This window comes from Mus caroli, unplaced genomic scaffold, assembly GCF_978045245.1.
Source record: "Mus caroli unplaced genomic scaffold, Mus_caroli_1 scaffold_16, whole genome shotgun sequence".
NCBI classification, from domain to species: domain Eukaryota; kingdom Metazoa; phylum Chordata; class Mammalia; order Rodentia; family Muridae; genus Mus; species Mus caroli.
The window spans coordinates 18,349,348-18,369,985 of record NW_028227271.1 but is presented as its reverse complement, the minus strand read 5'-3'; the positions used below and the strand labels follow the sequence as shown (position 1 = coordinate 18,369,985).

Below are 20,638 nucleotides of genomic sequence, written 5' to 3'. Positions count from 1 at the left end.
ATGTGGTTTGCACATCCGAGAATCACAGACCAACCTGAAGGAAAGTTAGAGACAGAATTTTGACAGGAACTGAAGCAGAGGCCGTGGAGGAAAGCTGCTTACTGGCTTGTTCCGCATGTCTTGATTGGTTTGCAACCAAAGATCACCTGCACTGGTGTGGCTCTCACATCAATCAACAAATCCCACAGACTTGTCTAAGGGCCAGTCTAACGGAAGCATTTTCTCAATTGATCTCCCCCCACCCCTAGCTTGTGTAGAGTAGACAAAAATTCTAACATGGGTTTGTCTGGTTTCTGCTACTTTGTGGTTGGCCCTATCATAGGTTCTGGTAGGAAAAGTGAGATTTGCTATACTAAATACCCACACCTAAGAAGGGAGGTCCTGGTCCTCAAGGCTAGAACACTCCACAGACACGACCCCCTGCTCTCGCGCTCTCTCTGTCTCTCTGTCTCTGTCTCTGTCTCTGTCTCTGTCTCTCTCTCTCTCTCTCTCGGCCCAGGACACATATCTAGCTTCTTCCAGCAGCCACCCAACATCTGTCATGTGCGAGGCTCCCCACAATGAATTCAGGAAGAGCCACAGCTCCAGCCTGAGGTCCCCAAAGCATCCACTCGTTAGAGCTGATCCCCTCAGAGTGCTTGATCGTCCTCCAAGAACGGCCCACGAAACACACACTCTTTTTTTTTTTTTTTTTTTTTGGCTTTTCGAGACAGGGTTTTTCTGTATAGCTCTGGCTGTCCTGGAACTCACTTTGTAGACCAGGCTGGCCTCGAACTCAGAAATCTGCCTGCCTCTGCCTCCCGAGTGCTGGGATTAAAGGCGTGCGCCACCACGCCCGGCAAAACACACACTCTTAAATCATGGTGTATCTATGGTCACAGGCACCAGGATGAACAGGTGCGACTCCAAACGCTCCCAGTCTTCTGTGGCCCATCCTTCCCAGCTGGGTCTGGTTAACTACGCTCCCATCCCCTACTCCAACGCGTTGACTGAGCCGCTAGCAAAGCCTTACTGTCCACTATGCTTTGTCCTCTACTGGGCTCTGCACCCGCCAGGCCCGCAGCAGCCTCAGGCATTTGCACCAGGAGAACCCTCTTGGGACATCTAGTTTGTCATGAATCCAATGAGAACGTGTTGACAGCCCTGTCCCTCCAGCGGGTAAACAAGAGGAGCCAGCGGCCGACACAGCATCTCGTCCTTGTGTGTGCCCAGGAACGCCTTTGAGACCTCAAGCCCGAGCGGAGGCTGTTCCTGGTGCAGCTGACCCAGGAGCGCCAGCTGAGCACAGAAGAAAAAGTCGCAAGGGCAGCGAGTGGTGGCTAAGAAGCCCGACCGGACCAACACATCGCTGGCCTATCTGGGACACGCCGCCACCTAGTGCTCCTCGGCCGATCCGCCGCGCGGAACCCAAAAGCCGGCAGAACACTGGGTGAGCGGAGCACGTTTCCGGCAGGGTGAAGAGTGAGGACGCCTCCCCCGGCCCCCCGGAGGCTGGGACTTCCGGCGTAGCGTGGACGCAGCCAGAAAGCTCGCGGTGTAGCCTAATGTCGGCGCTGCGGCACGTCGTGTGCGCCCTGTCTGGCGGTGTGGACAGCGCGGTGGCGGCGCTGCTGTTGCGGCGGAGAGGTGAGGCCAGGGTTCCTCACTGGGGACAGGAGCTTGGGCTCCTCCAGGTCTGAGGCCTGGCCTCTTGCAGACTCCGCGGGCCTCCAGGCGAGGACACCGCCAACTCTAATGACAAAATCACTCCACTGTTCTCCTTCGTTGGATGATAAACTTCACTCCGAACAGCTACCAGTTCTCCCTGACTTGTAGATGTAGCCCCATGGGTCCTTAGGGTTCGGATCTGATTCCAACGACCGGTGTAAATTCCTCCTGCTGTGTGGCCCCACCTTGTGTCAACCTCTCCGCATTCACCTGGCGGCTTTTAATGGAGTCTCCCTCAACCGTGGATCATCTTCCCCGGGGCACGCGGGGTGCAGAGGCGCGGGCCAGGAGCCTGGGCTTGGGCAAGTTTAACTAAGCACCCCCCAGTAAAATGGGATGACCCGTAATATGGGATGACTGGAATGATTAAATGGCACAGTATGTATTGAAAGGGTTAGCCATAAAATGTGAGATATATCGGAAAGCAGGAGCGATTCTTTTATAATCACAGCTGTTATGACAGAGTAAAAGAGCCACAGGATACAGGTGTGTACTATGGTGAGAAAGGAAGAGGGAAGCATTTCTCTACAAAGAACTGGCTGCAGTAACACAGGCAGGAGGCAGAGGAGAGAGTGCCGGCCAGAATAGGATGTAGTGGGGTTAATCCTGTTACTGAAGCTAACGCGGTATTAAGGAATTTGGGGTAATGTTGAGTAGGCAGTGTGAATCTTTGAAGGTTTCCAATGAGAACTGTGTAACTAGATGCTTTGGGAAGTGGCAAAGGTTGGCATCGTTCTTACAGATTTATCTTTTACTACTAAAGGGAGATCAACTGCTGCCTAGTTTTTATGTCACATTAAAACTATGTGACATGTTAGGGTCCTCTGGTAGGAGGGAACCTCAGCTGAGAAACTGTCATCACCCTGGCCTGTAGGCTAGTCAGTGGGGCCTTCTTTTAATAATTGGTGTAGGAAGCCTCGTCCCATTAGGAGTAATGCTGTCTCTGGGCAGGTGGTTCTAGGTTGTATAAGAAAACAGGCTGAGCAGGCCAAAGAAACAAGCCCATAAGCAGTGTTCTCTTAGAACCTATGATTCAATTCTGCCTTCAGGGTCCTGACCTGAGTTCCTGCCCCAGCTTCCCCTGATGGTAGACTGTGACCTTTAGGGCCAAAGAAACCCTTTCCTCTCTCAGAAGCTGTTGGTCGTGGTGTTTATCAGAACAGTGGGAACCTAGCCAAAACAAAGGCTCTCTCCCCTCAGGCTGCTACATCTTACTTTTACCCTTCCTTGGATTTTTTTTTTTTTTCCATGAAAGAAATTGATGGACGGTATCAGAGGAAAGAAAACCATCCTCTCATTTCGGCATCGAGGGCTCTTAGAGGTGATGTCCCATACTGCAATCCGTAGAAAGTTGACCACTCCTTGAGTGCCTGGCTCCATGCATGTGGGTCTTGTCCCTCTGTGAGACAATTGACCAGGCAGATGTAGCTTGGGAATGGTGGGGTTCTAGAGCTCTGCGTAGAGTTAGTTCATGCTACAAGCTTGTAGGGGTTTGGCTCTCCTTATGCCCCGGGGGGGCATTGTATTAGCTCTCGGGACACAGGATTGTATTATGCCATCTCTGCATTAGTAAGTTACGTGTAAGACTAGCTCAAGAGCTGAGCCCAGCATGGTTAATCTCTACAGTAGAGCAGAGTCAGGTGCCTCCAGACACAAAAGAGGGCCTCATCCCATACCAGGCTGTGTGGGATTTTAATGAGTGTGGTTTTTTTTTTAAGAATTTTAATTTTTTTTATATGAGTACACTGTAGCTGTCTTCAGACACACCAGAAGAGGGCATTGAATCCCATTACAGGTGGTTGTGAGCCACCATGTGGTTGCTGGGAATTGAATTCAGGACTCTGGAAGAGCAGTCAGTGCTCTTAACTGCTGAGCCATCTCTCCAGACCCCTGAGTGTGGTATTTTATTTGGTAAAGGTTTGTCAGCAAAATCCCTGGAATTTTTTGGAGGAGGGGGCAGTAATCAAACACTTAAAGCTTTTAATACAGTTCCCTGTCTTTCCTTACATTCAGCTTATTCGGAGGGAGAAACAGGGTTTTGATGCAAGGTGAACAACAGTGAGTTTTCTGAGACACTGGAGGGCCAGTGCTGACCTATGTGATATTTGGTTGGGTATTTGTCACAGTAGAGAAGATAGATCATAAATCATGTGGATGATAGAGCCCTACGGATAGCCAACGCCTTCATTTAAATGTTTGGTGCTGAGAATTGAATCCAGGGCTTCACCCATGCTAAGTATGGGCTTTCCCCTGGAGGTACACCCTCTGGGTGATAAAATTCCAATATTTTTTTTTAATTCCAATAATTTTTTTTTAAAGATTTATTTATTTATTATATGTAAGTACACTGTAGCTGTCTTCAGACACTCCAGAAGAGGGCGCCAGATCTCATTACGGATGGTTGTGAGCCACCATGTGGTTGCTGGGATTTGAACTCTGGACCTTCGGAAGAGCAGTCGGGTGCTCTTACCCACTGAGCCATCTTTCCAGCCCCTAATTCCAATAATTTAATTGTCTTTAATTTGATGACTTAGAATGTAAAAGTCTTAATAATTGGATAGCTTTTAAAATGAGTTCACTTTAAAAATAACTGAACAGTGATTATCTTAAAAATATTTTAAATTCTGTTTGTATGGATGTTTTGCCCACATGTATGTCTGTGCACCATGTGAATACCTGGTTTTAAGAAGGTACAGATCTCCTGGAACTGGAGTTACAGGTGGCTGTGACCTGCCACGTGGGTACTGGAAATTGAACCTGAGTCTGCTGGAGAATCAGCAAGTGCTCTTAAACACAGAGATATCTCTCCAGCCCTGATCTTTTTAAAAACAAAACAAAACAAAAAAAAAAAACCAACCAACCAAACAAACAAACAAACAAAAAAAAACAAAATAGAATCTTGATATGTAGCTTGGGATTAGCTTCAAACTCAGTACCTTCCTGCCCTAGCCTCCCAAATACTGGAATCACAGGTATGTGCTACCACATCTGGCTGGCTGGTAGCTTGTATTTGCATTGGGATCTGAGTTTCTGTTCACCATTCAGTCATTCAGCATATATCTGATAGACCCGTGCAGTGTGTTACAAATTGTATTGACACATGTGTAGAGAAATACATATGGGAGAAAACTCGTTTTCACTTTGGGGACACAACTTCAATACACAATGTACTAGAAGGTGGGGGCCTTACCAGTACCAGTGCGACGAGGGCTAAAGGGAAGAAGTGGCCGCAGGTATTACACTAAAATGTAAGCGAGGCCCTAGGCCACATGATAGCCTTGGACTGCCATTCAAAATATACAGAGACACTGGGGGTTGGGAATGTGTGATGTGTCAGAACTGCCTAGAACACAGAAGTCCCTGCTTTTTAACCCTAACTTCTCTCTTCAGGTTACCAGGTGACAGGGGTATTTATGAAGAACTGGGACTCGCTGGATGAGCAGGGCGTTTGTGCTGCTGACAAGGACTGTGAAGATGCGTATAAAGTTTGTCAGATCTTAGACATCCCTTTCCACCAGGTGTCCTATGTGAAGGAGTATTGGAATGATGTGTTCAGGTGAGTGCAGGCCATTGCACAGGCAGCGTGTATTGTGCTGTGAAGCTTTTCCAAGGGAGGGTGGTTGGAAATAGTCAGTGCTTCTCCACAGAGGTGGCCAAGACTGTGCTGAAGTTGGGGCACCGGGGACCTGGCCGACAGCAACCTCACACTCTTTCTTGGGATAGTTCCCACCTGTCAGAGGTTTCGCTACTGCTTTTCTGAACCATGGCTTGAGGAGTGAAGGCCGAGACCTCCCCCAGAGGGTGCTGGGAGATGAGTGTCAGTCAGTCCCCATACACCACATGTAAGAGAGTTTGGGATGTTCATCTGTTGGGATGTTCAATTTGACAAAAGCCAGGGTAATGTGAGGAGAGGGAGTTTCAATGAGTCTGTGGGCTGTTCTATTGATTAACAATAGATGTGGGAGGACACAGCCCACCAAAGGGCAGGGGGTCTCGGGCTGAATAAGAAAGCAGGCTGAGCAAGCCAGTAAGCAGCACCCATCCATGGCCTCTGCATCAGCGTCTGCCTCTGGCTCCTGCCCTGCTTGATATCCTGTCCTGACTCCCCATAAAGATAGGCTGTGATCAGGACATATAAGCCAAATAAACCCTTTCCTTCCCTAGTTGCTCCTGGCCATGGTCCTTATTACAGCAGTAGAAAACAAGGTAAGAGTTTTGTGAGGCACTGCCCTGGCCGTTTAAAAACAAGAAATAGCCAGTAAAACTTTCATCAAGTCAAACACTGCAATGTTTATTATATGCAACATCTGAGAGTACACATGGCCCTGTTTTATAGGAACTGGCTGTCTAGTTGGGTGATAGGCTCTTTACCAGAGGTGTTGATGGTAGAGGACATGCCCTGGGTTGAGAAGAGGGAGCATGGTGTGACATGGAGTGTGGTCTGGCAGCCTCAAGAAGGAGGGGCCTGAGCAGCTTTAGGTAGGGCTTGAATACCGGCTGTTCTGTGAGTTATGAGAGCAGTGGTGAGCGAGGAGAACGCCCCCTCATCCAGCTCAGGAATGGCCACTTACTCCTGTGGAGAAAGACATTCAGGGCTAGTTTCTGGTGAACCCTGACAATGCTTGGAAGCCCTTGCATGTGTCAGAGACAGCAGGCCATGCTCACTGTGGGCTACCCTTGTCTAAATAGGCCTCAGTCTCAACTTCGACACTTAGAAGACCTTGGACAATTTATTTGCTTTTTCTAAGTCTCAGTTCTCTTATCTTTAAATTAAGAATAATACCAATACCTGCCAAAAACATTATTGAAATGGGTTTGAAGTCATACAAGCTTCTAGAACAGTGCCTGTCTATTTACAAGTGTTTTGGGTATTTTCTGTGGCTGTGACAAAACACTGTGACCAAGCCAACTAATAGTTTTTTCCAGGGGAGATAAAAATCCATCATGGGGCTGGAGAGATGGCTCAGCAGTTAAGAGCACTGACTGTTCTTCCAGAGGTCATGAGTTCAATTCCCAGCAACCACATGGTAGCTCAAAACCATCTGCAATGGTATCTGATGCCCTCTTCTGGTGTGCCTGAAGAGAGCAATGGTGTACTTATATACATAAAATAAATAAATAAATCTTAGGGGAAAAAAAGTCCATCATAGCAGCAAGAACAGCAGCAGAGAGAGTGAAGTGGGAACAGCATGTGGCTTATGACACACTTCCTCCAGCAAGGCCACACCTCCCAAGCCTGCACAAATAGACTATCAATTGGGGACTGTCTTAGGGTTTTACTGCTGTGAGCAGACACCATAACAAAGGCAAGTCTTATAAGGACAACATTTAATTAGGGCTGGCTTACAGGTTCAGTCCAGTATCATCAAGGCAGGAACATGGCAGCATCCAGGCAGGCATGGTGCAGGAGGAGCTGAGAGTTCTACATCTTCATTTGAAGGCTACCAGCAGAATACTGGCTTCCAGTCAGCTAGGATAAGGGTCTTATACCCCATACCCACAGTGACACACCCACTCCAGCAGGGCCACGCCTTCTAATAATGCCACTCCCTGGGCCAAGCATATACATACCCTCAAAGAGACCCAGTATTCAAATATCTGAGACTATGGGGGCCGTTCTCATTGAGGCATGTGAGTTCTAAGAAGCCAGTTGACCTACTAGGAAAATGGTTTGATAATGAAGCGCTCATGTGGCCTCAGAGTACAGTTTTGGAATAGTAGAGATTTGACATTAAATGAGCATCTTAACTCACTTGTTTTTAAGGAGTGTATCACTTAGACCTGAGGGTTTTCCTTTTGTTCCAGTGACTTTTTGAACGAGTATGAGAAAGGAAGGACTCCAAACCCCGACATCAACTGCAATAAGCATATCAAGTTCAGTTGCTTTTATCATTATGCTGTGGACAATCTCGGTAAGGAATTGCCATTTCTTCATTCGCTTGATAAAATCACACACATTCAGACACAGCCAGAAGCCAGAACCTTGTAGACAGTTTTGTTTTTCAGAATGAAGTACTTACTGAAGAAGAGAGACTTTCTAGTTCAGCGTGAACATTAAGAGAGGTGCCCTTGACAGGCGTGGTGGTGCACACCTTTAATCCCAGCACTCCGGGAGGCAGAGGCAGGTGGATTTCTGAGTTCAAGGCCAGCCTGGTCTACAAAGTGAGTTCCAGGACAGCCAGAGCTACACAGAGAAACCCTGTCTCGAGAAACCACCAAAAAAAAAAAAAAAAGAGGTGCCCTCCACCATGGGCAGGGACATCTGAGAGATGGTTGGTGTGTTTGGCCATTGACCTGAAGGCTAAATGGTGGCAGTAGCCTAAGCAGAGAACCGTCAGGAAGTAGGACTCAGATCCAAGTCAGCAGTGACTCGGGAAGGCTCATCAGAAACGGCAGGAGTGGAAGCCTGCAGGTCACCTGTGTCAGCTGAACCGTGGGGCGTGTTTGCCAGACAGAAAGTGATAGCACACACTTGCAATCCTAGTAGTGGTGAGGCTGAGGCAGGACTGCTGTGTGTTTGAGGCCAGCCAAGCTTCATAGTAAAGTCTAAGCACTCCTGGCCCATAGAGTGAAACCCTGCCCCAGTGAAAGAAGGAAAGAGGGAGGGACAGAAGGCAGGCAAGCAGGCACCTGGGCAAGCCAGCAGGCCGTCCTAGCCACAGCCAGAAGAGCACAAGATGGAAGTCAGCTGACTACTCACAGAGCAGCAGGTCAAGACCCAAGAGCTTGTGTGTCATTTCACCACACTGTCAAAGAGAATACTGCTTAAACTGAGGGTTGGTGCCATCTAGAGTGTGGCCACAGGAGTCTAGGACACCTAGCCCCCTCCCTTTTTTAATATTTTATTTATTTATATATATATATATTTTTTTTTAAAGATTTATTATTTATTTATTATATGTAAGTACACTGTAGCTGTCTTCAGATACTCCAGAAGAGGGCGCCAGATCTCGTTACGGATGGTTGTGAGCCACCATGTGGTTGCTGGGATTTGAACTCTGGACCTTCGGAAGAGCAGTCGGGTGCTCTTACCCACTGAGCCATCTCACCAGCCCTTATTTATATTTTCAATGACACCTAGACTCTTAAATGCATTTGTGTTGAGGTTCAACCAGGTTATGATATGAAGTGGCCCTAGGTGTAATCTGTGTCACATGCTACCCGGTTCCCTGTTGCAGCACCTCCCTGTCTCTCTGGGTCCCTATTCTGGGTTTGAAGCCCGCACTAGAACCCACCTGAGAGTCAAACATCTGAAGCCTAGGCTTCTGAGGAAGTATGGTTTCTCTTAGAAGAACCCACACTTTTTATAGTGTAGCTGATGGTCCTTAAGGAAATGTTCTGTGAGAAGACGCAGTTTTGTGTCCTGAAGGCCCTAGTTGAGTGCTTTGCATCAGCGCTAATTCAAGGCTCCTGGCATAGCTGAGCAATCCAGGTGCTGAGGTCTGAGTCAACCTCCTGCAGTGGACACCTGGACTCACAGGGCACAGGAGAGATTATGTATATTGAGTGGTCCTTCCATATGATAAAATAGTGCACACTTACCAAAAGTTACTGACAGTGAAGACAGAGGGGCAGCGTTTCTATGGTTTCACACCAGAATCAAAGGAGTAAGCCTGGGTGTCTGTCAGGAGCCATCTAGGATAGGCTAAGGCTAGCAGGTGGCCTTCTTGGAGGTGGCCCATGGTTTTCGCATGGTCTGCAATGGGTGAGCTCTATGAGGCAAGGACCCAAAGAGACTTCATCTCAGGATTGCTTCTTGCAGCTGCTATGCCTTTCCTGTTATTATTAAACTAATATAGTAATCCCTGGCCATTAGCCTGCCCCACTGAGCAGATTTCCTGCAGATGAACATAGAGATGAATTAGTAGGAATTAATGCTGTTTAAATGAATTAATGATTTTATAGAATTCCTGATCTGATTCAAATAATCTGAGGAAGAAAGTTTTAAGAGATGGATCTGGGGGCTGGAGAGATGGCTCAGAGGTTAAGAGCACTAACTGCTTTTCCAGAGGTCCTGAGTTCAATTCTCAGCAACCACATGGTACCTCACAACCATCTGTAATGTGATCTGATGCCCTCTTCTGTACTCAGATACTTAAATAAATAAATCTTAAAAAAAAAAAAAATAGCTGGGCAGTGGTGGCACACGCATCCCAGCATTAAAAAAAAAAAGAGAGAGAGAGAGATGGTTCTTGGGCTGGTGAGATGGCTCAGCGGTTAAGAGCACCAATTGCTCTTCCGAAGGTCCTGAGTTCAAATCCCAGCAACCACATGGTGGCTTACAACCATCCATAACAAGATCTGAGTGTCTGAAGACAGTTACAGTGTACTTACATATAATAAATAAATCATAAAAAAAGAGATGGTTCTAGTTATTTTGCTTGAAAGATGTAATAAAATCAAATTAGAATCAAGAGTAGAATGTGTCTGTTCCTCATAATAGTAAAGGCTGCATGATAAGAAATACAATAATTACATTAAGAAGAGATATAGACATGGGACAGGTTTGTGTTCAAGGATGAAGCACGGGTGTGGACGATAAGGGAAGGCCATATGAAACTGTTGCTTGTAACTTACAATGAGCATATAAGGAGAATGAAATACTACTTTGAACTCAATACCAACATCCTTCTATAACTCCCATTTTGTGTAACATTTTACCGATGAAGTAATTTTCTAAAGAACTTTTGTCTAATAGGCCAGGGAAAAGAAAGATGGTGTCCGGCTGAAGAGATGGTTCAGTGGTTAAGAGCACTGGCTGCTCTTCCAGAGGTCTTGAGTTCAAATCCCAGAAACCACATGGTGGCTCACAACTATCTGTAATGGAATTGATGCCCTCTTCTGGTGTGTCTGAAGACAGCTACAGTGTACTCATATGCATACAATAAATAAATAAATAAACGTTAAAAAATAAAAGGAGGAGGAGGAGGAGAAGGAAGAGGATGGTGTGGTGGCTTGGGGAGCTCTGCCCCTCCCATCCATCCAGATACATATGTCTGTCTGTCTGTCTGTCTGTATGTATGTATGTATGTATGTAAATGTGTATTATGTAAGCATGCATAAACACTGTGGAGTTGATTGAGACAGAAGGTTGGGCCTGGCTAGAGTGTGGGTGTCTGAATGTATATGTGTCTATACAAGTTTGCCTGTGTAAAGGATTTGAATTCTTTTCCTTTCCTTCCTCTCTGATTCACGAAGAGTTACCCAGCTTACCTGGAGAGCTCTCCCATTAAGAAAAAGAGAAAAAGGTGATAATTCCTGGGAAGCCATTGGCTTCTGGCCCCAGTACAACTAAGAATCAAAGAGTAAATATTATTAATACCAAGCAATGTTTACAGTGGCAAAACCAAGACTTGCCCCCGCTGACGCTCTGCCCAGTCGGCTGCCTTCCAGAGAGAACCACCGGTGCTCCGGCAAGCTCACCGCAGGTTATCTCTTATCAGTCAGTGCTCTGTAAGCACCATTCCCACCAGGCTGCAGCATCAGGAGTCATCCTATGTCCTCCTGCTGTTGAGTATTTTGGTTTTCAGTTTTTCCTTAGGGTTGTAAAAACATAACTTTTTATATTTAAATCTTTATGTGCATAAGACAAGACTGAGTAAAAGGATTGAGTCTGACTTTGGAAAGGCTCTTTTTTTTTTAATTTATCTTTTTTTTTTTTTTTAAGATTTATTTATTATATGTAAGTACACTGTAGCTGTCTTCAGACACTCCAGAAGAGGGCGCCAGATCTCGTTACGGATGGTTGTGAGCCACCATGTGGCTGCTGGGATTTGAACTCTGGACCTTCGGAAGAGCAGTAGGGTGCTCTTACCCACTGAGCCATCTCACCAGCCCCCTAATTTATTTATCTTATGTATACCATTGCTCTCTTCAGACACACCAGAAGAGGGCAGTCAGATGGTTGTGAGTCACCATGTGGTTGCTGGGAATTGAACTCAGGACCTCTTGAAGAGCAGTCAGTGCTCTTAACCACTGAGCCATCTCTCCAGCCCCTGGAAAAGCTCTTTAAAGAGGTGAGGTTCTATTAGCTCACATTAGGAATTGAAGGGAGCCTGCCTGCCTGCCTGCCTGCCTGCCTGCCTGCCTGCCTGCCTGCCTGCCTGCCTGCCTGCCTGCTGAGCCATCCCTCGGGCCTCTGTGCCCTGTGCTTTGTGCAGGTCTCAGTGAGGTCAGTGAGGCTTGTTCCGTGCGTCTTTATCTAGGCTGGTATCCTAGTTCACTTTCTATTGTTGTGATAAAGAGTGTGACCACTCGGAAAAACAAAACAAAACAAAACAAAAAAAAAAGAGTATGACCAATGGGCTGGAGAGATGGCTCAGCGGTTAAGAGCACTGACTGCTCTTCCAGAGGTCCTGAGTTCAAATGGTGGCTCACAACCATCTATAATGAGATCTGATGCCCTCTTCTGAAGACAGCTACAGTGTACTTAGCTATATGAATCTTTAAAAAAAAAAAAAAAGTATGACCAAAAGCAACTTCGGGAAGGGTGATTTGACTCACATGTCCCCATCACAGTCCTTATCAGGGGAAGCCAAGGCGGGAACTGATGCAGAGACCACAGAGGAATGTTGCTTACTGACGACTCCCCATGACTTGTTCAGCCTGCTTTCTTATATGACACAGGACTGTCTTCCCAGGGTAGTACTGCCCAAATCTGTCATTTAGCAAGAAAATGTCCCACGAGCTGGGTATGGTGGCATATGCCATTAGTCCTAGCATTTGGGAGATGGGGAGTGGGGAGTTCAGGACCAGCCTGGTCTGTATAGTGAGTTTCAGGACAGAGAAAGACCCTGACTCAAAAAAGAAGAGGAAGAGAAGGAGAAGGAGGAGAAAATGCCACACACACTTTCCTAAGGCTAGTCCAGTCTGGTGGAGATTTTTAAAAATTCATTTAATTTTTTAAACTTATTTATTTATTTATTTTGGTTTTTCGACACAGGGTTTTTCTCTGTATAGCCCTGGCTGTCCTGGAACTCACTCTGTAGACCAGGGTGGCCTCAAACTCAGAAATCCACCTGCCTCTGCCTCCCAAGTGCTGGGACTAAAGGCATGCGCCACGACGCCTGGCTAATTTTATTTTATATGCATTGGTGTGAGGGTGTCAGATCCTTTGGAACTGAAGTTACAGATGGTTGTGAGCTGCCATGTGAGTGCTGGCTGGGAACTGAACCCAGGTCCTTTGGAAGAAGAGACAGTGCTCTTAACCACCAATCCATTTCTCTAGCCCCCAAGACATTTTCTGAATTAAGGATTCCTCTTTCCAAGTGACTCCAGTTTGTGTCGAGTTTTCAAGAACTAACTAGTACCCCTGCCAGTGAGCCTCACACTGGATTCTTGTATTTTGAAAACCCTCAGGAGCAGATGCCGTTGCCACTGGCCACTACGCCAGGACCTCACTGGAGGATGAGGAAGTCTTTGAGCAAAAGCACACTAAGAAGCCTGACGGGCTGTTCAGAAATCGATTTGAAGTCAGAAACCGTAAGTTGGAGTGTGTGGTCAGAGCTGTAACCTCTGTGAGCATAGGGTACTTAGAAGGATGGCAGGAGCAGGGCCTGAGCATCCGGCCCATGCCCAGCTCTGGGTCTTTCAATGAGTTGGTTTGTTTAGTTCACATTTGCAAAGGCACAATGCGGTTGAGCATTGAGATGTCCTAGTTGGGCGCCAGGGTGAGAGCTGAGGAGGGTGAACCAGAAACTTACTGTCTAGGTTATTACATGTGCATAGTCTGAACTTCCAAAAAATATTTGGGAAAATCTTTGATGGTGATAATGGGAATGGTCTTAACAGGGTCCCATGCAGAGGGAGAGTCGTTTCCCGGCATGAATAGGGTCATCTGCTCCTGCCGAGGACATGCTCGCCTTTGTTTGCCCCCCACTTATTCTGGTTCTCCTCAGACAGTCAAGCACTGTGTTGACTGACTTGCGTGTGGTAGTTTCACAGTGTCTTGGTTTTCAGTGTGCATTTTGGGCAAACCAGAGCTGTTTGTGTGTCTCTGGTCTGAGCCCTAGGGGATCGTACAAGTGGCTCATGCAAGTGGAGCAGAACAGATCTTGAGCTGGGGGATGGCTGTAGTTGTTGGGGACCTGGCTGTGTAACCAGCAGTTTTCATGTGAACATGGTGCAGTGTGTGGCAGAACAGAAAAAAACAACAGGATTTCAGAAATGATCAATCTCTGGACCAGATGTGGCTCTGTCCTGCTCTTTCCCTCTATGGCACATTTGGTAGTGTTACCAGCTTCCTGTTTTAAAGTCATAGGTTCTCAGTGAATTTTAAAGTAACTCAGGGGGCTGGTGAGATGGCTCAGTGGGTAAGAGCACCCGACTGCTCTTCCAGAGGTCCAGAGTTCAAATCCCAGCAATCACATGATGGCTCACAACCATCCGTAATGAGATCTGGCGCCCTCTTCTGGAGTGTCTGAAGACAGCTACGGTGTACTTACATATAATAAATAAATCTTAAAAAAAAAAAAAAAAAAAAAGTAACTCAGAAGGTAGATGTGGGATACACACCTATAATGTCAGCACTTGGGAGGCTCAAAAGATAGTCAAAACGATCCAGGACAAAATAATTCAACCCCCCCCCACCACCACCAAATGCACACAAACACTATTTGAGAGCATTTTGTTTTGAGACAGATTGGATTGTAGCCTTATGTCAGCAAACAGGTGCATTGTTTTTGACGGACAAAAACAGGAGGCAGGTCAGTCCACAGCACAGCCTTTCAGCTCCTGTGTCATCTCAGGCAGCCCTTAGGTGTCAATGAAACCATGCGGGGGAGAGTATTCTGCCAGCGGTTGGAAACATACAGGCAGTATGATGCTTACCGCTGGCTGATATACAACTTGTGCAGTGGGCTTAAACCATGGAGCTGGGGAAGTGGGGTTCAATCCCTGGAACCCATGTAAGAACGCCAGGCATGGTGGCATCTACGTATAACCCCAATGCTGGGAGGCAGAAAGAGACTAAACTGCCTAGCCTAGTTGGTGAGTTCTGAGCCAGTGAGAGACCATCTCTAGAAAGAAGATGCCTGAGGAGCAGCAGTTGAGGATGTCATGTGACCTCCACACATGTGTACTGACATGGACAAACTCTCAAACATGTGTGCACACTCAAAGTTGAGCTGGTGTGTGTGGAATGTTTCAAATTTCACTAATGGGATGTCTCCTAGTACTATATGTGAGGAAGGGGTCGGGAAGTGGATCTGCCCGTCAGCCCCACCAGCCACAGACATGAGTGGGACTGACTGAATGGGAAATTTACCTGGCCACCTTCTCAGACTCCAAACTCACCAGGGCCAGCGCCACTCACACTTGTGTATATGCAGTAAGAATTCCTTACAGTTATGTGGAGAGTGCCAGAGACTACAGCAAGGCTGCTAACATGTTGGTCTGGACATGAGCAAAGCAGTTTCCATCAAGGAGGTGCATTCTACAGAGCTGTCTCCACCGAGGCTGGGCTGAAGGCCAGAGCCTGCTGTGTTTCTTTGCACACTTCACACCTGCAGTTGTTAGGCGAGCACACTACTGACGCTAGTTCAGCATTGTTCTGGATGAATGGTCTTGTCCCGTCCCAGCCATGACTAGAGTTATGAGGGTCAGTGCTTCTCACTGCAGTCTTCTCATACAGTGTTTACTGTTTGAAAGTCTTACAGTCGAAATTACCAGCACGGAGAAATTTCTGTATGTAAAATCGACGTTCCTTGTATTGTTCCTAATAAATAAACCAGAGCCAGCGTTTCCTGTGCATTAGCCATGCTTTGTTTTTTTCCCATAGTCTTTTGAGTGGGTTTTGCGTGTGGCAGACTTGGGGTAACTGCTCACACAGAAGGGCATTAAAGCAGAGTCATTATCTATGCTCCAGCAGTGACTTTTGTTCTTTACTTTTGGCAGCCGTAAAACTTCTCCAAGCAGCTGACAGCTTTAAAGACCAGACCTTCTTTCTCAGCCAGGTTTCCCAGGATGCCCTGAGAAGGACCATCTTCCCCTTGGGGGAACTAACAAAAGATTTTGTAAAGAAAATAGCCGCGGAGAATAGCCTCCATCACGTGCTTCAGAAGAGAGAGGTAGGCATGAGCAGCTTGCCACTGGTCCGTGAATGTATGCATCCATGTTTTCATGGTACAGGCAGGGCTGGGCTCTGTGGACCCTCTGCTGGGCCAAGCCACAGAGTGCAGCTGCAGGGGAGGAGCACCCGAGGCCTCCCTTCTCCTTCCTGCTCCCTCGTCCCTGCTGTGGATGACTGCTTTCTCTGCAGACACAGTAGCTGGCTTAGCCAGCGGTGAGTGTGGGCAGAGAGCAGCCATGCTAGTCCATCCCATGAGGCAGGAGTCTGCAGCCATCTGTACACAGTGCTGTCTATCTGAGGAGACAGTGACAGTCCGTGCCTGCCTTCTCAGCTCCCTGTGAGAGACCATCGCACACCTGCATCTGGAAGCCATGCTGACCCCTGTGGAGAGAGGGCTGGGAGCCTTTGAGCAGCCCCGGTAGTTAAGGTTTCAGGAGACATTAGCTCAGCTGTAGTCACCACTTAACCAGTCTTCTGGGAACACGCATGACTGTGCCTTTTATCAGCAAGTCCACATTGCCAAAAAGAATGTCGCTTGCCCGTTGTACGTCTTCCCTGTTGCTCAGCTGACAGGATTTCTCCATTGGTAGGAACTGAGGGAGTCACTGCAATAGATGGGAAGATCCCTGGTCTCTTGACCTTTGTTATAGAGAGACACAACACACACTGAGGAATAATTATAGAGCTGCTTGCCCAGAACTGTCCTGGGGCGGTCAGCTTCTTGTCTAGACTGTGCAGGGCCTAGCCAGCTTCAGCCAGTCTTCTCCCTGACTCCCTGCTGCCCCAAGTCTCCTGGCCCTACTTCCTGCATCCACCTTGGTCCCTGGCTCTCCAGCACTGAGCAGTCTAGGTTGCTCTCCTGGTTTGCTCATGGGTTTTCCAACAGTCTAGTTGCAGATGGCGATGCAGTGTGTTTACACGATAGCATCTACTTTGAAGCCAAACTCGGAAAGACAAGACGTTCTCTAGACCCTCAGGTCCTGTATCTGGAGCCTCCTTCAACACAGCCTGCTCTCTCCCCTCCTAGCCCAGCCCAGCTCCCTGTTCCCTGGTTGCCTCCTGGCTTCTGCTCACACCATGTTGACCTTCCTCTCGTTCCAGAGCATGGGCATCTGCTTCATTGGTAAGAGAAACTTGGAGCATTTCCTTCTTCAGGTGAGTGTCGTCTGACATGAGTGGCTGTCTGCTCTGGGCCTGGGTCTCCAGTAGTGATGAAACCTGTCTTCCAGTATTTGCAGCCTCGGCCTGGAAAGTTTGTTTCTGTCGAGGATAATACAGTTCTGGGAACACACAAAGGTGAGTCCTGCCAGCTCGGGGAAGCAAAGGCCAAAGCTAACTCCTGTCCGTTCCATGCAGGGCTCCCGGAGAACTTGAGGGCTAGGCTGGGGTGGGTACGTGCTGCATGAGCAGTCACTCTGACAGGGATTTGGTGTGTGTTGTAATCCCTAGATTCAGAGCTGGAGTGAGACTGTGTGTCTGTGATACATTACCAAGAGATGCTGTAGGAGACTGTAGGAAGGGCCGCTGGAGAAAGAACGTAGTGACCTCAGAGCCAGGTGACTGAGGAGCATATGGGTGCCGTTCACGTAATCACAGAGCCAGACAACCATGACTGCACTGTGCAGAGTGAGGACAGAGGCAGTCAGTCCCAAGTGCTCACACCCTTAAGTGGGAACAGAGGCGACCCGCCTCCTGAGACTTGATGTCTAGCCTGATCTGTGGGACTAGCTGGAAGGACAGGGCTTGTGGAGGAAGCAGGGAGAGACCCAGCTGAACTGGGTGTTATATTGACCTTGCTGGAGACAGTGCTGCTCTTCCTAGCATCCAGCAGTTAGGAGATGGATGAGTCCTGCCAGATTGCCTCTGCCAGGGCACACGCATTCTTGTGGAGGTAGAGCTGGGGAGCAGGTGGCCTGCCTGTGCATGAGGTGGGTGTGGCATGGATACAAGGAATGTGCTCAGTAAGCACAAGACCTGCTTGGAGAGCTGTGCCCATGGGGGTCAGAGCCACCAGATGAAAGAGCTGGCATCTGTGCCAGGCTTAGTGCCATCCTAGTCATTGTCACATTCCTCGAGACCTGAAGCCAAGGCAGGCTGTACACAGGTGTGTGGTTAGGGCTAAGCCATCACGCCTCGTAGCAGTCCATAACCTCCCCATTTGTGAGAGCTGAGATGCACCCTGGAATACTATTTCATAGGTTGGTTCCTGTACACTTTGGGCCAGAGGGCTAAGATCAGCGGCTTGAGAGAGCCCTGGTACGTGGTGGAGAAGGATGGCACCAAGGGTGACGTTCTTGTGGTGAGTGAGGTTGGCCTTCGCTATCTAGTGTTCCAATAAAACGGGCAGTCCTGGCATTGCCAAGGGCCTGGAGCAGCAGAGCTTCCCTTCCATAGCTTCCTGGGGCAGGTGTAAGGTAACAGGTCTTCATATAAAGTGCTCACTGTGCTCCTCTGAGAGCTGACAGTGGACCAGCACTGTGCCCATCCCTAGCAAACCTTCACTGTTTTGCAAAGGAGGATTGAAACTCAGAGTGGGTAACTTGCTCAGGCTTCTCATGGAAAGAAAGGAATTGTGCCCAGACAGCTCTCCCACCCACCCCTCCATGGAAGGGTCCTAGAAGTCCTTGTGAGCTGAAGTAGTTAGCCTAGGACCAGGCTATACCCCTCTGCTACATAGGACCCTGAGCCATTCTGCTGGGTCCTAGGTTCTAGAGCAGAAATTCTCCAGGAGGGCTTTGGGGATGTTGACAGTAGCAAGAGATTTGGGGTTATACATTTGGTGGAGACAGAGGAGATGCTGTTGGCATCCTGCCTGTGCATACACAGTAGTCTTAACCCTGACAGAGTCATTGAATCCAGCTCCCAGGAGTGCAAGGGTGAGAACCCTGCTCAGGGCAGGCCGAGCTGCCAGCGAGTACAGTCAGACACTGGAGGACCCACAGGCGCACAGGCCATAGGCTTCAGCACAAACATCTTCCCAGAAGAGCAGCATGGGAAGGCCTGAATTAAGTGTCTTTAAGCATAAGCACACAGAGATGCCTGCTGAGAAAAACCAGAAAGGTCACTGGGTCAAGGGCCCAGGTGTCTCAGGGTCTCAGTGCTTCTGGTTCTACCTCAGGGGAGCCTTGGCTGCCCTAGGCAACCAGGGTTCTTTGGTGCAGAGACTAGTGGTGAACCAGTCGTGCATGTGATAGATGCCCATGCAGGGCCAGCCTTGCACCCTTCAGCCCCTGCTTTCCTCAGCCAGTTGTTGCTGGTAGGATTTGTGGTCCTTCCAAGAGGCTGTTTGTGTTTGATCTACATCTCTAGGAACACAAAAGTCTTCAGATCATGGTGGGAGGGGTGAGGGGGGTCCTCCAGAGATGAGGGGAATCTCACCCTTGCCCCCTGCTACTTTCTCATGGCTATCCCTTCTCTCTTCTTCCTTTTCTCATCTGAAAACCAGGGTGAACAGAGCCTTAAGCTGATGAATGGATTTCTCTATGTGGCCTGGCACAGGAGTGAGGCTGGCTCATAGTTAGTTATGGATGTGCTATTAGGATTGTTCTTATTGGTGATACCTGCTGAGGGCTGCTCTCCTCAAAGATGTCTGAATTCTGCTCTGCAGGCTCCCCGGGTGGACCACCCAGCTCTGTACAGGGACCTGCTCAGGACCAACCGAGTACACTGGATTGCAGAGGAGCCACCTGCTGCCTTGGTCAGAGACAAGATGATGGAGTGCCATTTCCGATTCCGCCACCAGATGGCACTAGGTGACTGAATGGGAGGGAGCCCTTGTTGCTAAGCTCCCTAGGGTCAGATTAAGCTAAACCAGGTAGACTGTACACGTGCAGTATCCCCTTGAGCACATTGGAAAGTCCCCGTCATCAATATTGTAACTTCAGAAGTGCTGGGAAATTGGGTCCCAGTATATTCTATACTGAGGTGTCAGCTCTGAGCCATTTGGGGCACTGTCCTATCCTTCAGCAGGCAGGATGCTGGTTGTCCCTGCACCCACAGGTTGCTCATTCTCCCAGGGAGGGGTTGTGGTTGGCACGCCCACGTCCATCTCATGATTCTCCCCATAGTGCCCTGCGTGCTGACTCTCAATCAGGATGGCACTGTGTGGGTAACGGCTGTGAAGGCTGTGAGGGGCCTTGCCCTGGGACAGGTGAGTGGGGGGTGAACATTGCTCTCACTGGCCTGGTGGGTTCGGCTCTGCCTGGAGTCAGACGCATCCAGCGAGCTTCCCCCTCCCTCCAGTTTGCAGTGTTCTACAAGGGCGAGGAGTGCCTCGGCAGTGGGAAAATCCTGCGGTTAGGGCCGTCTGCCTACACACTTCAGAAGGGTAAGAACAGAACTCCAGTGGCTCCCGAGGCCTCCAATGACAGCTCAGGCCTGCACCCCACATCTTGACAAAGGCCAAGGAGGAGGCATTAGAGCAGAGTCGTCAGTGATGGGTGTTAGTGCTGCCAGAATCAATGGGCGGGCTGGCTGCAGAGCCAGGGCAGCCTGAGGAAGGAGGGTCTGTGCTGCTGCTCCAGGAAACCAGAGCGTGTGCTGGCTGCGGGCCCTGATGCAGCTGCTCTTCCACAGCATCCAGGAGGCCAATGAAGAAACCGCATCAAATAAAACTGTCAAAGTCTGACCATTGTGTCTGGGGCTTGCCTGAAGCCAGAGTAGACTGCTGCGGCTATACTCCTTACACAGAGCCTCCGACTGTGTAGCACAGCAGGCATGGGGAGGGCTACAGCCCTCTTTTCCTCTCCTGGGGCCTGAGCTCTCCACAAAGGGAAGGCAGAGTTATCTGCACTAGGCCTTTCCTTGTCAGGATTCTAACCTGTGAGTTAACCCTTCCCCTGGCAGTGCCCATGTCTGGTGGAA

The 20,638-nt window shown here is 48.6% G+C and overlaps 1 protein-coding gene across 2 annotated transcripts; it reads left to right on the top strand.

Moving 5' to 3' along the window:
* The first annotated feature begins 1,497 nt into the window (after positions 1–1,497).
* On the top strand, positions 1,498–20,402 carry Trmu (tRNA mitochondrial 2-thiouridylase). 2 transcript variants are annotated; one of them, XM_021183117.2, is made up of 11 exons: positions 1,498–1,626; positions 5,098–5,263; positions 7,513–7,619; positions 13,066–13,188; positions 15,601–15,773; positions 16,877–16,930; positions 17,005–17,071; positions 17,974–18,074; positions 19,383–19,527; positions 19,843–19,925; positions 20,018–20,402. In XM_021183117.2, the coding sequence occupies exons 1-11, from the start codon at positions 1,545–1,547 to the stop codon at positions 20,168–20,170; spliced, it is 1,254 nt and encodes a 417-aa protein (XP_021038776.1). In that variant the 5' UTR covers positions 1,498–1,544; the 3' UTR covers positions 20,171–20,402. The 2 variants fall into 2 exon arrangements, with proteins under 2 accessions (XP_021038776.1, XP_029325653.1); XM_029469793.2 differs by lacking the exon at positions 17,974–18,074.
* Positions 20,403–20,638: the final 236 nt, after the last annotated feature.

Coding starts and splice junctions, on each gene's coding strand:
- Trmu (XM_021183117.2), top strand. CDS start 1,545: ATGTCGGCGCTGCGGCACGTCGTGTGCGCCCTGTCTGGCGGTGTGGAC. Junction 13,189..15,600: donor TCGATTTGAAGTCAGAAACC/GTAAGTTGGAGT, acceptor TACTTTTGGCAG/CCGTAAAACTTCTCCAAGCA. Junction 19,926..20,017: donor GGGGCCTTGCCCTGGGACAG/GTGAGTGGGGGG, acceptor CCCTCCCTCCAG/TTTGCAGTGTTCTACAAGGG.